Source organism: Chrysemys picta, chromosome 16, assembly GCF_011386835.1.
Source record: "Chrysemys picta bellii isolate R12L10 chromosome 16, ASM1138683v2, whole genome shotgun sequence".
Taxonomy (NCBI): domain Eukaryota; kingdom Metazoa; phylum Chordata; order Testudines; family Emydidae; genus Chrysemys; species Chrysemys picta.
The window spans coordinates 7061045-7075789 of NC_088806.1; the positions used below are offsets into that span (position 1 = coordinate 7061045).

The window sequence follows — 14745 nt, forward strand, 5'->3', positions numbered from 1 at the left end:
GAGGCATGCCACAGGCATCTTTCAGAACACTGGCCTATTCAGGAAGCTGAAAGCAGGAACTTTCTTCCCGGACCAGAAGATCACCGTAGGGGAAGTCAAAATGCCCATTGTGATCCTGGGAGACCCTGCTTACCCCTTAATGCCGTGGCTTATGAAGCCATCCACGGGGCATCTTGACAGAAGCAAGGAGTGGTTCAACAACAGGCTGAGCAAGTGCAGAATAACTGTTGAGTATGCTTTTGGCCATTAAAAGGCCCGCTGGCACTGCCTATGTGGAATGCTGGACCTCGCCGATGACAATATTTCTATGCTTATAGCCGCATGCTGTTCACCCCATAATATCTGTGAAGGGAAGGATGAAAGCTTCATTTAGAGCTGGACCTCTGAGGCTCAACACCTGGAGGCTGAATTTGAACAGCCAGAGACCAGGGCTATTAGAGGGGTGATGCATTGGGCCATAAGGATCAGGGATGCCTCAAGGCAGGAATTTGAAGCTAAAAGCCACTAATATTTGTTGCTATTCACAGGAGTTCAGTGCAGTGCTTGTAATGCTAGGAGGTGATTGTGATTGCTGCAGACGATGTACTATGAAGGTTTAAGAAAATTGTGTGTTGTTTGCAAGGCTCTGTTTGCTTTCCATTAATGGAATAAAGATTGCTTTCAAACCAAAACTATTCTTTTATTAAAAAACAACCGGAGGAGAGAGACAAAAAAAAAACACATCAGCACTGTGAGGGATGGGGGAAGGGAGGGTCACATGAGGAGGTGGGGTCCTGGGACAGTTAAAGATTTGTGTATGTCCAGGTATCATATCCAATGTTATCCTTTGGAGTACAGTGCAGCAGGTACTATACTTCAGCAGGAATAAACTACAGAGGGACAGGTGTTTACTGGGAGTCTGCAGGGCTGGACTGTGATGGGGCAGGAGTGGAATGCAGTGAGTACAGACTGGAGCCAGGAGGTTGATAAGAGTGTGTTGGCAGTGCCAGGGTATGCATTGGAAAGAGTTTTGCGACAGCAGATGCAGGGGAGGGTGGTCACGGAGCTGCTTGGTTTGCAGCACTTGTAGCACCTGGAGTGTGTCTGCTTGGTAGTCCATAACATTTAAGAGCTGCTCTGTGGCTTCATTCTGACACACCGTGTTCTCCTTTCAGTCCCTCTTCTCACTGTCCGGCCACTCCTTCAATTCTTGTTTTTTGGCCACGGAGTGCATCATGACATCATGCAGAAAGTTCTCTTTATTTCTTCATGGCCGCTTTCTAATTCTGCATAGCTGTTCAGCCAGCGATAACCAAGAGGGAGGCTGGGCTCCCAAGATCATCTCTGTGAAGCCAAAATGCAACATTTTACAGAAGCAGTACTGTTTGCAACACAGAGACCACTGATACAGTGTTTTAAAACACAGCCACTATTCACATACCTATCACTAACTGGCTAAACCCAGACAAGCACACATGAGCCACAAAACCCCTAAAATGGTAACAGCAGGGGCAGGGGAAATCACCGTTCCAGGACCGTACTGTACACTGGGCACGTGGCTCTTGGGGAGAGACAGAACTGTGGGAGGATGGGGGCTTATAATCATTCCTGTGCCCACATTTTCCACAGGCTGTGTTCATTATGGAAGATATCTCGCTGCTGAGGGTGAGCAGGGAATCAAGGGAAGGTCTTCTCCAAGATTGTGGCTTCCACCCTGGCCCTTATGTGGCTCGCCTGTGTGCAGCAATGGTCCCCGCCTGCCCCTCCCATGATGGCAGAGTAGTGCAGGAAAGTTACCCTTAATGGGGCGAGAAACAAACCAGCTCTGCCAAAGAACCTGCAGCAGCGGATTGCCCTGTATCTCCATGAGAGTTTCATGGAGATCTCTGGCGCAAATTCCCGTGAAGTGAGGGAGTCAATCATCACCCTGTTCTGCTGCTCAAACTAGGCATGTGGTGGTACGCACATCATACAGACACAAGCCTGCTTTCTGCAACCCTTCTGTCGCTAAGAACTCACTTCAGTGATTCCGCAAATCAAAGCCACTTACCAGGGGCCTCCTCTTCTGTTTGCGCTTTGTCAAGCTCCGACAGCTGTGACTGGCTAGCCTCCTCCGGGGTAGAGAAGAACTCCTGGCTGCATGCATCTCTGACCTCCGACTCATCCTCTGCCTCTGGGTCTCCCTCCGCCTCCACATCCTCATCCAAGATTTCCTCCTCCTGGCTCGGTCCACTCTCGACTGGCACGTGAACCACCGAATTATCCACAGTGCCTTTGTACTGGAGATGGGGTCACCACTGAGTATCTCATCCAGCTCTTTGTAGAACAGGGAGCTTATGGGTGCAGCACCGGAGTGGCGGTTTGCCTCCCATGCCATGGAATAGGCGTTCCACAGCTCCTTCAGTTTGACCCTGTTTTGCAGGGTGTCCCGGTCATGGCCCCTTTCTCTCATGCATTGTGAAATCTGTCCATACGTATCATAATTCCTACGGCTAGAGCACAGCTGGGACCGAACAGTGTAGCCTGATTTGGGGTGTGTTATTAGTGTTGATTTAGTGTATTAACTTAATTTAATTAATTTAATTGATAATAATAATTATTATGGATATTAATTAGTATGGGTTTAGGCTTGCCAATTTGTTTGATTAGAAGATAAAGTTTGTTTTGAATTAGGCTTTACAGAGTTTATAAAAGGACCTTTGGGGGTATGACAGGAAGCTTACACTTAGACAGGTATAGTTATAAAGACTTTTTATTAAAATCAATGAAATAGTAAGTAAATGGTAAAACAGTTAGAATTACAAAATTATAATTGTATCACAGTTATTCAAGAGATATATATGATGATAATACACGATTATCGAATATACGAGATATATATGTATGATAATACACGATTACGTGCTGCAAAGCTTTGATTAATACTCACACCCCATTTTGATGACCTGGTGTTGAAAGATATAGGATCACACCTTTGGTGGTGCCTCTGGCAGAGGAAACTAATGTCACACCTCTGGCAGAGGAAGCTAATGTAAAAGCTGTTAAAGCTGTTTACTTTCTAACTTGCATATATCTATGCAAATAAGCATATTAATCCTTAGAGCTACAACTGCCTCCTCTCCCCAAATTCTGATGAGATCCAGCAGCTCAATATTGCTCTAAGCGCGGGATCGCCTGGTGCATGGAGCAGGCATGGTCACCTGGAAAGATGTTCTGAGACCACTGCATGCGTCACTGAGCAAACAGGAAGGGGACTTTCAAAATTCCCAAGGAATTTAAGGGGCGGGGTTCATGGTTGATCACCTCAGAGCAGTGCAGTAGAATTCAAACCAATGACCAGAGAGATGAGAACAGGAATTGTGGGACACCTCCCAGAGGCCAATCGCAGTGCTGTAATCGACAAGGATGTCTACACTGGCACCGGGGTGCTGTAGCCTTGGCACAGAAAGCTGTACACCTCTTGTCGGGGTGGTTTTTTTACAGCACTGCAACTGCTTAGTTTCTGTGCAGTAAGTGGCTTGGCAGTGTGTACACCTTGGGAGTTGCACTGCAGAAAACTGCTTTACTGCACAGAAACTTGCCAGTCTAGACAAGGCCCTAGATGGCTTACAGACGAACGCAAGACTGGTCATACTGGGTCAGACCAATGGTCCATCTAGCCCAGTGTGCTGAGAGTGACCAGTGCCAGATGTATCAGAGGGAATGAACAGAACAGGCTTGTTGACCTGCAAGATGAAGGTCTGTCACCCTTACCTTTAACTTTGTTGTTGTGATTCCTACTTATCCTATCTTACCACACCTGCCCCGAGGTCCCTGGGCAAATCAGGTGTGAACCACTCCTTTGATACAGGATGTGTCACAATCCAGATGAATTGAGGAAGACTTTGGACCAATGTTAATTTGGAAAAGGCCCGCTTAACCCACCAGGTTTCTCAAAATATCTGTTGCTGTGAACCGCATGTAATCTGGATGTGTGTACCTCAAAGCTATCAAACATGAAAAACACAAGGCCAATTTTGGGGAGGTTTCCAGAGCCAGGCCTGAGGGTTAAATAGCTGTGCTCAAAAGGAAAAGGAGCCTCAGCACTTATAAAAATAACTGGTTGCAAAATTTAAATTAAATTAAAAAAACAAACAAAACCGAAAAACCAACCCAGAAAAGCTACCATCACACATTCATCACCATTTTAGATTTTGACATCTCCTACCTGATGTGACACCTTTGCTTTGCAAACAAGAGACCTGGAGAACTCTGTGGATGTTACCCTCTAACTGGGTAAAAGGCTAATTTTCCTCTTAAGGGAAGATTTATTTAAAAATTAATCATAATAAATTCCATATGAAATAGAAATAATTGCAGTCTATACTGGGTCTCTATTCTCATACATGCTATTTCTCTCACATTCTAATTACTTTGGAGTGAGATTTTAATTTCAGGATTAGCCTCCATTTCCTATGTAGTAGGAAGCGGCAGGGAATGAACTAGAAGAAAACCTGAATTATATTGTAATACTGAAAGTTATCACATGATCAGCCTCTTCCGTTACACTAAATAACTTCATGTTTAATTTCATTGTCACTGGTAACAACTTATTCAAAGATTACAAAATATAAACTGATAGGGCAGTTTTCTGTTGATTCCCATTTCCACCCAGTGAGCTTTGTGTGAAGTCACATTCTACAATAACCTAGGAGCCTTCCATTTCTGTGAGTTCATTTCTCCCTGTGTCTTCTCCCAGAAGTGTAGGTGGAAGGGGGTCTCTAACTACATGGGAAGGTTGCATCATGAGATAAACCACCTGTGCTCTATTTTCACACTTTCTAATCTTTCAAAGTGGCAGCAGGAGGAGAAGTGATACAAATGCATTAGACTTAATAGCAAAATGAAGAGACCAAACGATAGACTCTGGAAAGGCATTCATGTATCCTGCAGTCTGAACTTGGAATCGGATACATTCCCTCACTGGCTACCATCATTTGCCCAGCATAGAAGTGCTTCTTGTCCAACAAGGCAGCCAGATTGGGACCCATAGGCATAGAATGACTCTGAAGGAATCAGCTATTTCTCTGTGCTTCATGAAACTTTGGATCCAAATGGTAAAAGACAGTTGTGACTAATTTAATCATGGCATCCTTTAGGAGTGTGACCAATGCCACTTAACAAGGGAGCAGGGTTCTAAAAATAGTTTACCTGGCCACAGGTCACCATAGCGTCCATCTTTGGGGTGAAAATCAACCACCAGTACCTGCAATTTCTTCCTCAGTTCTTGTCAAATCTTTGACCTTACTTGAAGTAATCTGGTGTAGAATTCTTCAACTACCACACAACATATCAGTAGCGATAGTGAGGTATAACTCCCCCATCTATGCCCTTTTATTTTTTTAATCTAGTGGCACAGATTTTAATTAGGGACTAAATTCAGGTGTGGCTTAGAATCCCCGTAAAACACCAAATGTCAGGTATCTATTCAAAATAGGTATCTTTCTGCAGCTATATCACATTCAACATGGATTTCATTTCCTACACATTTGCAGCATCTCCCAAGGGTGAGCTGAAGAGAAATGTCACTTCCATTTTTCCCATCTCTACCTAGATAGGGATTGCATTTCCCAAATAATAGGCAACATGCACCTGATTAGGAAGGAGATATCTTCAGGAGCAACCTCCTGCAGGGCCTGGGCCACAACTGCTTTGGGAGGCAAATGCATGGATATTTCCCTTAGTTACAAATCATTTACTAAGGAATCCTCTTGCCAGCCCTTTACAAAAAATATTGACCTAACCAATTGAACAACAGGGGGATTGGGATGGTGTTGGGGAATAAGGGAATCTCTCTGACTTACCCTATCTTTAGCTTTCTTCGATAGGATAATGAGTCTTGTGGATAAGGGAGAAGCTGTGGATGTGGTATACCTAGACTTTAGTAAGGCATTTGATAGGGTCTCACATGATATTCTTATCGATAAACTAGGCAAATACAATTTAGATGGGGCTACTATAAGGTGGGTGCATAACTGGCTGGATAACCATACTCAGAGAGTTGTTGTTAATGGTTCCCAATCCTGCTGGAAAGGCATAACAAGTGGGGTTCCGCAGAGGTCTGTTTTGGGACCGGCTCTGTTCAATATCTTCATTAACAACTTAGCTATTGGCATAGAAAGTACGCTTATTAAGTTTGCGGATGATACCAAACTGGGAGGGATTGCAACTGCTTGGGAGGACAGGGTCATAATTCAAAATGATCTGGACAAATTGGAGAAATGGTCTGAGTTAAACAGGATGAAGTTTAACAAAGACAAATGCAAAGTGCTCCACTTAGGAAGAAAAAATCAGTTTCACACATACAGAATGGGAAGAGACTGTCTAGGAAGGAGTATGGCAGAAAGGGATCTGGGGGTTATAATGGACCACAAGCTAAATATGAGTCAACAGTGTGATGCTGTTGCAAAAAAAGCAAACATGATTCTGGGATGTATTAACAGGTGTGCTGTGAGCAAGACACGAGAAGTCATTCTTCTGCTCTACTCTGCTCTGGTTAGGCCTCAACTGGAGTATTGTGTCCAGTTCTGGGCACCGCATTTCAAGAAAGATGTGGAGAAATTGGAAAGGGTCCAGAGAAGAGCAACAAGAATGATTAAAGGTCTTGAGAACAAGACCTATGAAGGAAGGCTGAAAGAATTGGGTTTGTTTAGTTTGGAAAAGAGAAGACTGAGAGGGGACATGATAGCAGTTTTCAGGTATCTAAATGGGTGCATAAGGAGGAGGGATAAAACTTGTTCACCTTAGCCTCTTAGGATAGAACAAGATGCAATGGGCTTAAACTGCAGCAAGGGAGGTCTAGGTTGGACATAAGGAAAAAGTTCCTAACTGTGAGGGTGGTTAAACACTGGAATAAATTGCCTAGGGAGGTTGTGGAATCTCCATCTCTGGAGATATTTAAGAATAGGTTAGATAAATGTCTATCAGGGATGGTCTAGACAGCATTTGGTCCTGCCATGTGGGCAGGGGACTGGACTCGATGACCTCTCGAGGTCCCTTCCAGTCCTAGAATCTATGAATCTATGAATCTTCTTCTGCTGTTACAGAGGGTGAAATGACATTTTCCCCATCCCTGCCCTGTTCCTGCTCTTTGTTATAGTTCAATATATTTTAAGTGAGGAAAATGGTAATAAAAATATCTGCTCTGCAGCACAACCTGAAGCTACATCAGAGCAACTGGAAATGAAACAATTTGTTCCCAAAGGGGGAACTTGATGACTAACAATTGGTTTGAAATGGGGGAACAGTATAACCGTGATGCTCAGGGTTTGTTTAGACTAGGAAAAGTAATGGAGTTTAGGTCAGGTCAAGGGGAAAGCTAATGCAACCACTGCACCTGGGCTGCATCTGCTCTACATCTATAATTGTCTTTTTACACCAAGATCACTAACATGAGCAGCCAATGCCATATACAGTCCTAGTGGATGTAAGGCACAGGTAGTTTTTGCCTCAGTGTAGTCTGTTGGGAACAAACCTCTCTCTCCCACCTGGACCTGATGAACATTCCTGGCTGGAGGGACACACACTCCTACAACTCAAACGAAAGGAGTTCATAGAAAAGATCACAGGACTGACCCCAAAGAAGGGTGAGCTGCAAAGGCAGAAGCAGGCAATTCATCTAGTAGAGCTGAGAGGCGACGGTAAAGATGGAACAAAAATCACTATGTGAAAAATAGCAAATGTTACTTTTTTAAAAAAAAAAATTTGGCCAGCCCTAGTCAAGGGATTTATTACAGTTCTCTCTCATGTGGATTTTCTGATGTCTAATAAGGCTTGAGCTCTGATTGAAGCTTTTCTCACACTCAGAGCATGTATAGGGTTTCTCTCCCACGTGGATTCTACGATGTGTGATAAGGTGTGAGCTCTGATTGAAGCTTTTCCCACACTCAGAGCACGTGTAGGGTGTCTCCCCTGTGTGGATTCTCTGATGTCTGATAAGGTGTGAGCTCCAACTGAAGCTTTTTCCACACTCAGAGCATGTGTAGGGCGTCTCTCCTGTGTGGATTCTCTGATGTGTGATAAGGGTAGAGCTCTGATTGAAGTTTTTTCCGCACTCAGAGCACGTGTAGGGGGTCTCCCCAGTGTGAATTCTCTGATGTCTGACAAGGTGTGAGCTCCAACTGAAGTTTTTCCCACACGCAGAGCATGTGTAGGGCGTCTCTCCTGTGTGGATTCTCTGATGTGTGATAAGGGTAGAACTCCTATTGAAGCTTTTCCCACACTCAGAGCATGTATAGGGAGTCTCCCCTGTGTGGATTCTCTGATGTGTGATCAGGGCAGAGATGTGACTGAAACTTTTCCCGCACTCAGAGCATGTGTAGGGCTTCTCTCCTGTGTGGATTCTCTCATGTCTGATAAGGTTTGAGCTCCAACTGAAGCTTTTCCCACACTCAGAGCATGTGTAGGGCTTCTCTCCTGTGTGGATTCTCTGATGTAAGATGAGGCCTGAACGACGAATGAAGCATTTCCCACACTCAGAGCATCCATAAGGTTTCTCACCCATGTGGATTCTCCTATGTGCGATAAGGTCTGAGCTCCAACTGAAGCTTTTCCCACACTCAGAGCAAGCATAGAGCGTCTCTCCTGTGTGGATTCTACTATGTCTGAATAGGGTCGAGCTCCGATTGAAGCCTTTCCCATACTCAGAGCATGTGTAGGGCTTCTCTCCTGTATGGATTCGCAGATGTGAGATGAGGGTTGAACTATCAATGAAGCATTTCCCACACTCAGAGCATTCATAATGTTTCTCACCCGTGTAGATTGTCTGATGTGTGATAAGGATAGAGCTCCAATTTAAGCTTTTCCCGCACTCATGGCATATACAGTGTGTCTCTTCCAAGCTGATTCTGTCACTTGTTATAAGGTCTGAGTGGCTACTAAAGTTTTCCTCTGGCCTCTCCTGAGTCTCACAAGAATTTGCTTTTTCTTGGAGTGCACAACTCCCGGAAACATTCCCTTTGGATCTTCCTGATAACGTTCCATGTGGTTCTACTTGCTCAGTATCTTCCTGATGGGGTTTCTCCTCCTCATTCTGACTCACCATCCCCTCACCTGATAGGAGACAGAGAGAATCTAGACATAGGTCACTACCTGTGCCAGAAAGAAAGAAAATCTCAGAGAGAGGAATGGAAAAAGGGATGAACAAACCAAAATACGTGTGGGAGAGAGCAAATCTATCAGAAGCTGATTTTCCCCAAACCCTTCCTCAGAAGAGAGAGGAAGGGATCAGTTTTGGTCTGCATCTCACCAGAACACTCAGGGGAAAGCGAGATCGGGGAGGGAGCTGCTGCCAGTTGTCAGTCAGAATAGGAAGGTAGCCATGAGTGACATCTGCCATAATGATTCCACATCTGCAGGGAACAATCTGGAACTTGGGAGAGCCCACAGGGTCTTTGTAGAGCATCCCAAATGTTTCCTATATTCCCGAACTGTTTTTGAATTGGTTTAACCAATTCCTCACCTGTGAAGACAGCTCTTGGAAGCACTTCTTTCTCAGAGCCCTGGATGTCCGGGACCCGCAGCTCTTCCCCTCGTTCCAGCTGCGAGATCACATCAGGTTTGGAAACTGGAAACCCTACTCCAGGCAAAGAAAACAAGGGAGGTCAGTGTAATTTGTGGGATACTTGTCACAAAGAATATTCCATGGTTTTAACCCCAGCTCATTTTTAAGCAGTAACATCCCAAGGCCATCTTCCTTGGCTCAAAGTGGCAGGAGAGTTATTATTATTATAAATCATATGCATTACCTTACTGCCTAAGAATCAACTAACAGTGGTCCCCCATTGTGCTAGGCAAAGTACAAACAGAGAATAGTAGATGGGCCATTCCCTGAAGAATTTACAATCTAAATAGAGAAGACAGAAACTGAATGGGGGAAGGGGTACAACCCACTGTTAGAATATAGATATTCAGGCCTACCTGTAAAGCCAATACTTCAAGAACTTAGGTGTATTTTTATCACTTAACTATATACAGGAGTATAAAAACAAAGAATCAAAATCACTGTCTGTATGTGTCTCTTACTGTGACAGTCTCAGGCCTTGTTCTTAGGCTAAGGCCTTTGGCTAAGCAGCAGGGGCGCCCATAAGCTGGGAAGCATAGGGTCAGATCTTCACATCCCAAACCGGTGTGGGGAAATAGAGCAGGGGGGCCTTCTTGTTAATAGCCAGAGCTGTGAATCTGAAGGCACCAAAATAAACCCTCCAACAGATATCTGTTATGCTAACTACCCTTACACAAAGCAGTAGAGGCCAGGGCCTGAACTAGACTAGACTGCACAATTCCCTGCCAAACTCGGTCAAGGGTCATGACCAGAGGAAGGGGGAGCAAGGAGGGAAAGAATAGAAGAAAAGCCCCAGCAGCAGCACTAATGAAATATGTTCATGACTAATGAAATATAATAACCACTTGTGTGAAGCAATAGGTAATTTTAGCTAAATGCAATTTCTTGACTCATGCAGCTTCTCCTTTGGGTGATCTGTGACCCACTCCGTGATTCCAGCTATCTGCAAAAATAGCCAATCATAGATTCTCTTTAGGCGTTCCATGGAAAACCCCCCCCCCAATCTTTAACCAAAAGACCCCGGAAAATAACATGTGTCTTGAGAAATGTACCCAAACTGGTGCCAAGTACCACCCCTGGGGAAAACCACCAAGAGCCCCTCTACCCAAATAAACATCCAATTCTCGGAAAAATGAGAAAGGTACATAGGGAGGAGGGGGGGGGGGAAATTGACCCTGACCCTAATTTCTTAACTCGCGGTTTGGGGAGGGACTGACCCCACCCTAATTTCTTAACTTGTGGTTTGGGTGGGGGCTGACCCCAACCCCAGTTTCTTAACTCATGACGTATTGTTTGTACTTTGCTTGCGGTTTAATGAAATAAAAACCCGCCTGTGAGCAGCCCTAGGGGTGTCAGTCTTCGGACTGCACCCCAGTGCACTGGTATGTATGTCAATAAACTGGCCTCAGGCTTGAGTCTTTGAACTAAAATCATTGCGTGGGTGTCTTTGACCACAACACCAGTCACACTGAAATAAGGTGGTATTGGGCTGTTAGGAAGATTATCCTGTTCAGACAGGGCCCATCACCACCAGATAAAGAAACAGATCTAAAGATGGTTAAAGAAAACTTAGTTTGATAACATCCTGTCTGGCAAGAAATCACTTATCAATGCTTATGGTTGTGAAACCCTCATTTCTGTTTTGTTCTAACTTTATGGCCACCACTTTTACATTGTTAATCAGTCTGGTTCTCTAATTGTTTCTATCAGCTGTATAATTAATTTTGCTAGATGTAAGTTAATTAGGGTAGTGGGATACAATTTGTTAGAGAATTATGTTACAATATGTTAGGATTGGTTAGTTAAATTTCAGTACAATGATTGGTTAAGCAAAGGTATAGCTGAGAATATTACTATATAAACTGAGTCAAACAGGAGGGGGAATGGGAATGGGAACAGGGAATGGGGACACAGGCAAGGCTCTGCGGCATCAGAGCTGGTAAGGGGGACATGGGGTAAATGCTTTGCTGTGTCAGAGCCGGTAAGGGGGACATGGGGTAAAGGCTTTGCGGCATCAGAGCTGGGAACAGAACACTGGGGAACAGACTAAGAGATAAGCCCGACTGGTGTGAAGGGCTTCAGAATATGCTTGCCTGGAAACTAACCTCAATAAACATTGCATTATTTGCACTTTGGACTTCTGGTCTTTTGCTGCTTCCTGTCTGTGTGACAAAAACCAGGGAAGTGGGAGGGTGACGGGAACGCCCTCTAAAAAAACTGACATGATCTGATAAGGTAAGCCTTTAAGGAAGGTTTTAATACACTTTGGAACAGATCAGGAATTCCCATGAGGACTGATGAGCAGGTGATGGTAAATACACATTTAGATCCCTTTCGTGTTTTATATCTTTTCCCCAGAAGGCACAGTGGCACACAATCATGGATCCATAGAATCTGTGCAATGCCCTGGCTTTTAAACAGTCCTTGGGAGGTGCCCCTTGAGTGTGATAGACCCCCAAGGGGTCCCACTCTTCCACAAGGATAGGTTATGTGGCTTCAACACCTGAGACTGAGCCTCTGGCTTCAACACTCCTTTCTCAACCTGTGAGCTCTGTCAGCAGGTCCAGCTGAACAACACTCCTGTTCAGTGACTGTTCCTCATTCAATGCAAAGAGCAAGTTTTCGCTGTGACAGTGGGCAGACTTTTAAAACGTAGCAGGGTTTATAACTGAAACACAGCATTGGAAAGTCCTTAGATTAGGACAGAGAAGCAAAGAAGACAAAATATTCCATACTGGGCAATGCCCTTCAGCCATTCTGCTGTAGAAAACAGTTTAGTTTCCTTTCACTATGCCTGTCCATTTGTCTTCGTTCCGGTAGAGCTCCCTGCATCTGCGAGCCCAGTTCTTCCTGCTCCCAAAAACATAATGAGTCCATGTATGCTTCACTCAGCCAAGCGGAGATCCTCCCATGGACAGGTAACATTTATTCCCTTGTCTCTCTCAGGTATTCCACTGATGTAGGTTAGTCCAAGCCAGTCCTTAAAGATCCATTCATATCACCCCCATGACAGCTACGTGACAAAACACCTCATGTCTCCTGCTCTTTATAATCATAGCAATACCAATCACAGCAGGAAACTGAGGTGTGTATTGGCATCATACAAGTATCAGCAAAATTCCTACCTCTATCACACACACATTGCTCACAGTCCTTGGAGAGAAAGCAAAGCACAGGAACTGGACATTAGTCCAGTGAACACAGTGGAGGACAAGCTGCAATCCTCAAACCCTAGTCAAAAAGGAGAGGCATGTGGGTCCCTACCCATAGAGAGGGGCTGGCTAGAGGTCTGATACCTGAGAGGACATTCCTTGAGCAGACCATGGAGAGAGGTCAAAGGCTTAGCTACTCCAGAACTGTGACATCGCAAAAGCACATTTTGGGGAATTAGGAAATCTAGTGACTCAGGAGTAATGGAAGGGAGAATTAAACTCCCCCAGTGTGTGGAGAAAGCTGGGGAATTAAACACTAACATTCAGGAGCAAGAGCCTCTAATTCTTCTGGAAAAGAAGAATGTAAGAAATAAGAACTGGGCCAAGAAGCCTGGAGGGAAGACAGCTTCTGGCTGCTGTAGATGGGGAGAGGGGGGATGAGACTTTCTCCAAACTCTCACTCTTGTTGACCCCGACATGATTTTATTATCTATGACCTAGCCTCATGTCTTGTGGGCAATTTTATACTCGCTAGAGGTAAAATGTCATTATCAGAGTATTGCTTATTAGCTTGGAACATGCATGGAGGGGCAAGGAGGTGAACATAAATAAATGGGTTATTAAGGGCAGGTCTACACTACAGCCAGGATCGACGCTCTGAGATCGATCCACCGGTGGTCGATTTAGTGGATCTAGTAAAGACCTGCCAAATCAACTGCGCATCAACTGCAAATTGCTCTCCAGTTCTCTACTCCTGACTCTACCCGTGAAGCTCTCAGTCGACCCCCCACAGTGAACACCCTGCTGTAATTCAACCTAAGGTACGTCCACTCCAGCTATGTTATTCATGTAGCTAGAGTTGTGTAGCGCAGGTCGACTGACCATGGTAGTGTAAACATAGCCTAAGCTTGCTACAGTTAAGGGCCTTATAATAAGTTGAGGCTTTGTGGGAGTAGTTATGCTGAAGTCTAGGAATTACCTGAGGCTTGGGTACGGATTCAGGATTAAAGGTCTGGCATCCCCCACAGCTCTAGATCCCTAAACCTCTCCTCCCTCCCACTGACCCATCCAGCCCACATACTGAGTGCCCTTCCTCCACACTCCCCTCCCTTTCATCCCATTACTCTCAGCCGGCACCACTTCCCGGTACCTTGGGAACTTCTTGTGTTTCCTCCTCGTCTCTCACTACCTCATCCCTTCCTGCTGCTTCTTAGCTTTAATCCTGCACACACCGTCCCTATGTCCTGGCACCCCAGAATTATCTCCTCCCCCCCTTCTCCTCCCCTCATAGGGCTCTGTTCACCCTTCACTTGTGGAGTCCTGAATGGCAACATTATATGCTGTCCTATCAAAAGTGGAGCTCATCTGACTGTCACGCAAGCCATGCATGAGTCATACACCTATTTACTCAATTTAGAATTCTACAGGTGGCATATTTTCCTCTTAAAATGAGGAAAAGGCATGAAAGCTACAGTTATTAATGTAGTTATTAATGTAGCCAATAAGGATACATTAAATCGAATTTTAAAATGACTGACGGCACCAAAAAGGCACATGTCCAAAAATTATACTAGTGGGTGGGAGATAAGGCAAAAAAAGGGGGGGGGGCAAGGAAACCTGCAAAACTTGTATGATGAATAAAGGTATAAAATTATTACTACTCAGGTTCTTTAGAGACCCCACAACTTCTAATAACCCAGGAGACAGGACTCCTTACCTAGCAAGACCACCGTCACATAATTCTCCTCCATGACATCCCTGTAGAGGGCTCTCTGAGTGGGGTCCAGCAGAGCCCATTCCCCCTTGGTGAAATACACAGCCACCTCCTCAAAAGTCACCAACCGCTGAAAGAGAAAGAGTCCAACACTCAGTACCTGCTGCCCCATTCACAACCCCATTATTCATGGAACAGCAGCACCAGGTAAATGGAAATTCCAGGAAGCACATGTTAACAGAGTCCCACCCCACCTTGCCTAGAACAGCCAGGAGACATCAGAGGGTAGAAAGAGAGAA

General features: G+C 44.8%; 1 protein-coding gene across 1 annotated transcript in view; it reads right to left on the reverse strand.

Moving 5' to 3' along the window:
* Positions 1 to 2716: 2716 nt before the first annotated feature.
* The window catches only part of LOC101938896 (zinc finger protein OZF-like), a 37743-nt gene continuing 25714 nt past the window's right edge, over positions 2717 to 14745 (reverse strand). Inside the window, exons 4-6 of the mRNA XM_042845401.2 lie at positions 14450 to 14576; positions 9479 to 9592; positions 2717 to 9108 (exon numbers count right to left, since the gene is read on the reverse strand). Of these exons, the coding sequence (XP_042701335.2) occupies positions 7733 to 9108; positions 9479 to 9592; positions 14450 to 14576 (1617 nt within the window). The 3' untranslated portion in view covers positions 2717 to 7732. The remainder of the gene's footprint in view (positions 9109 to 9478; positions 9593 to 14449; positions 14577 to 14745) is intronic.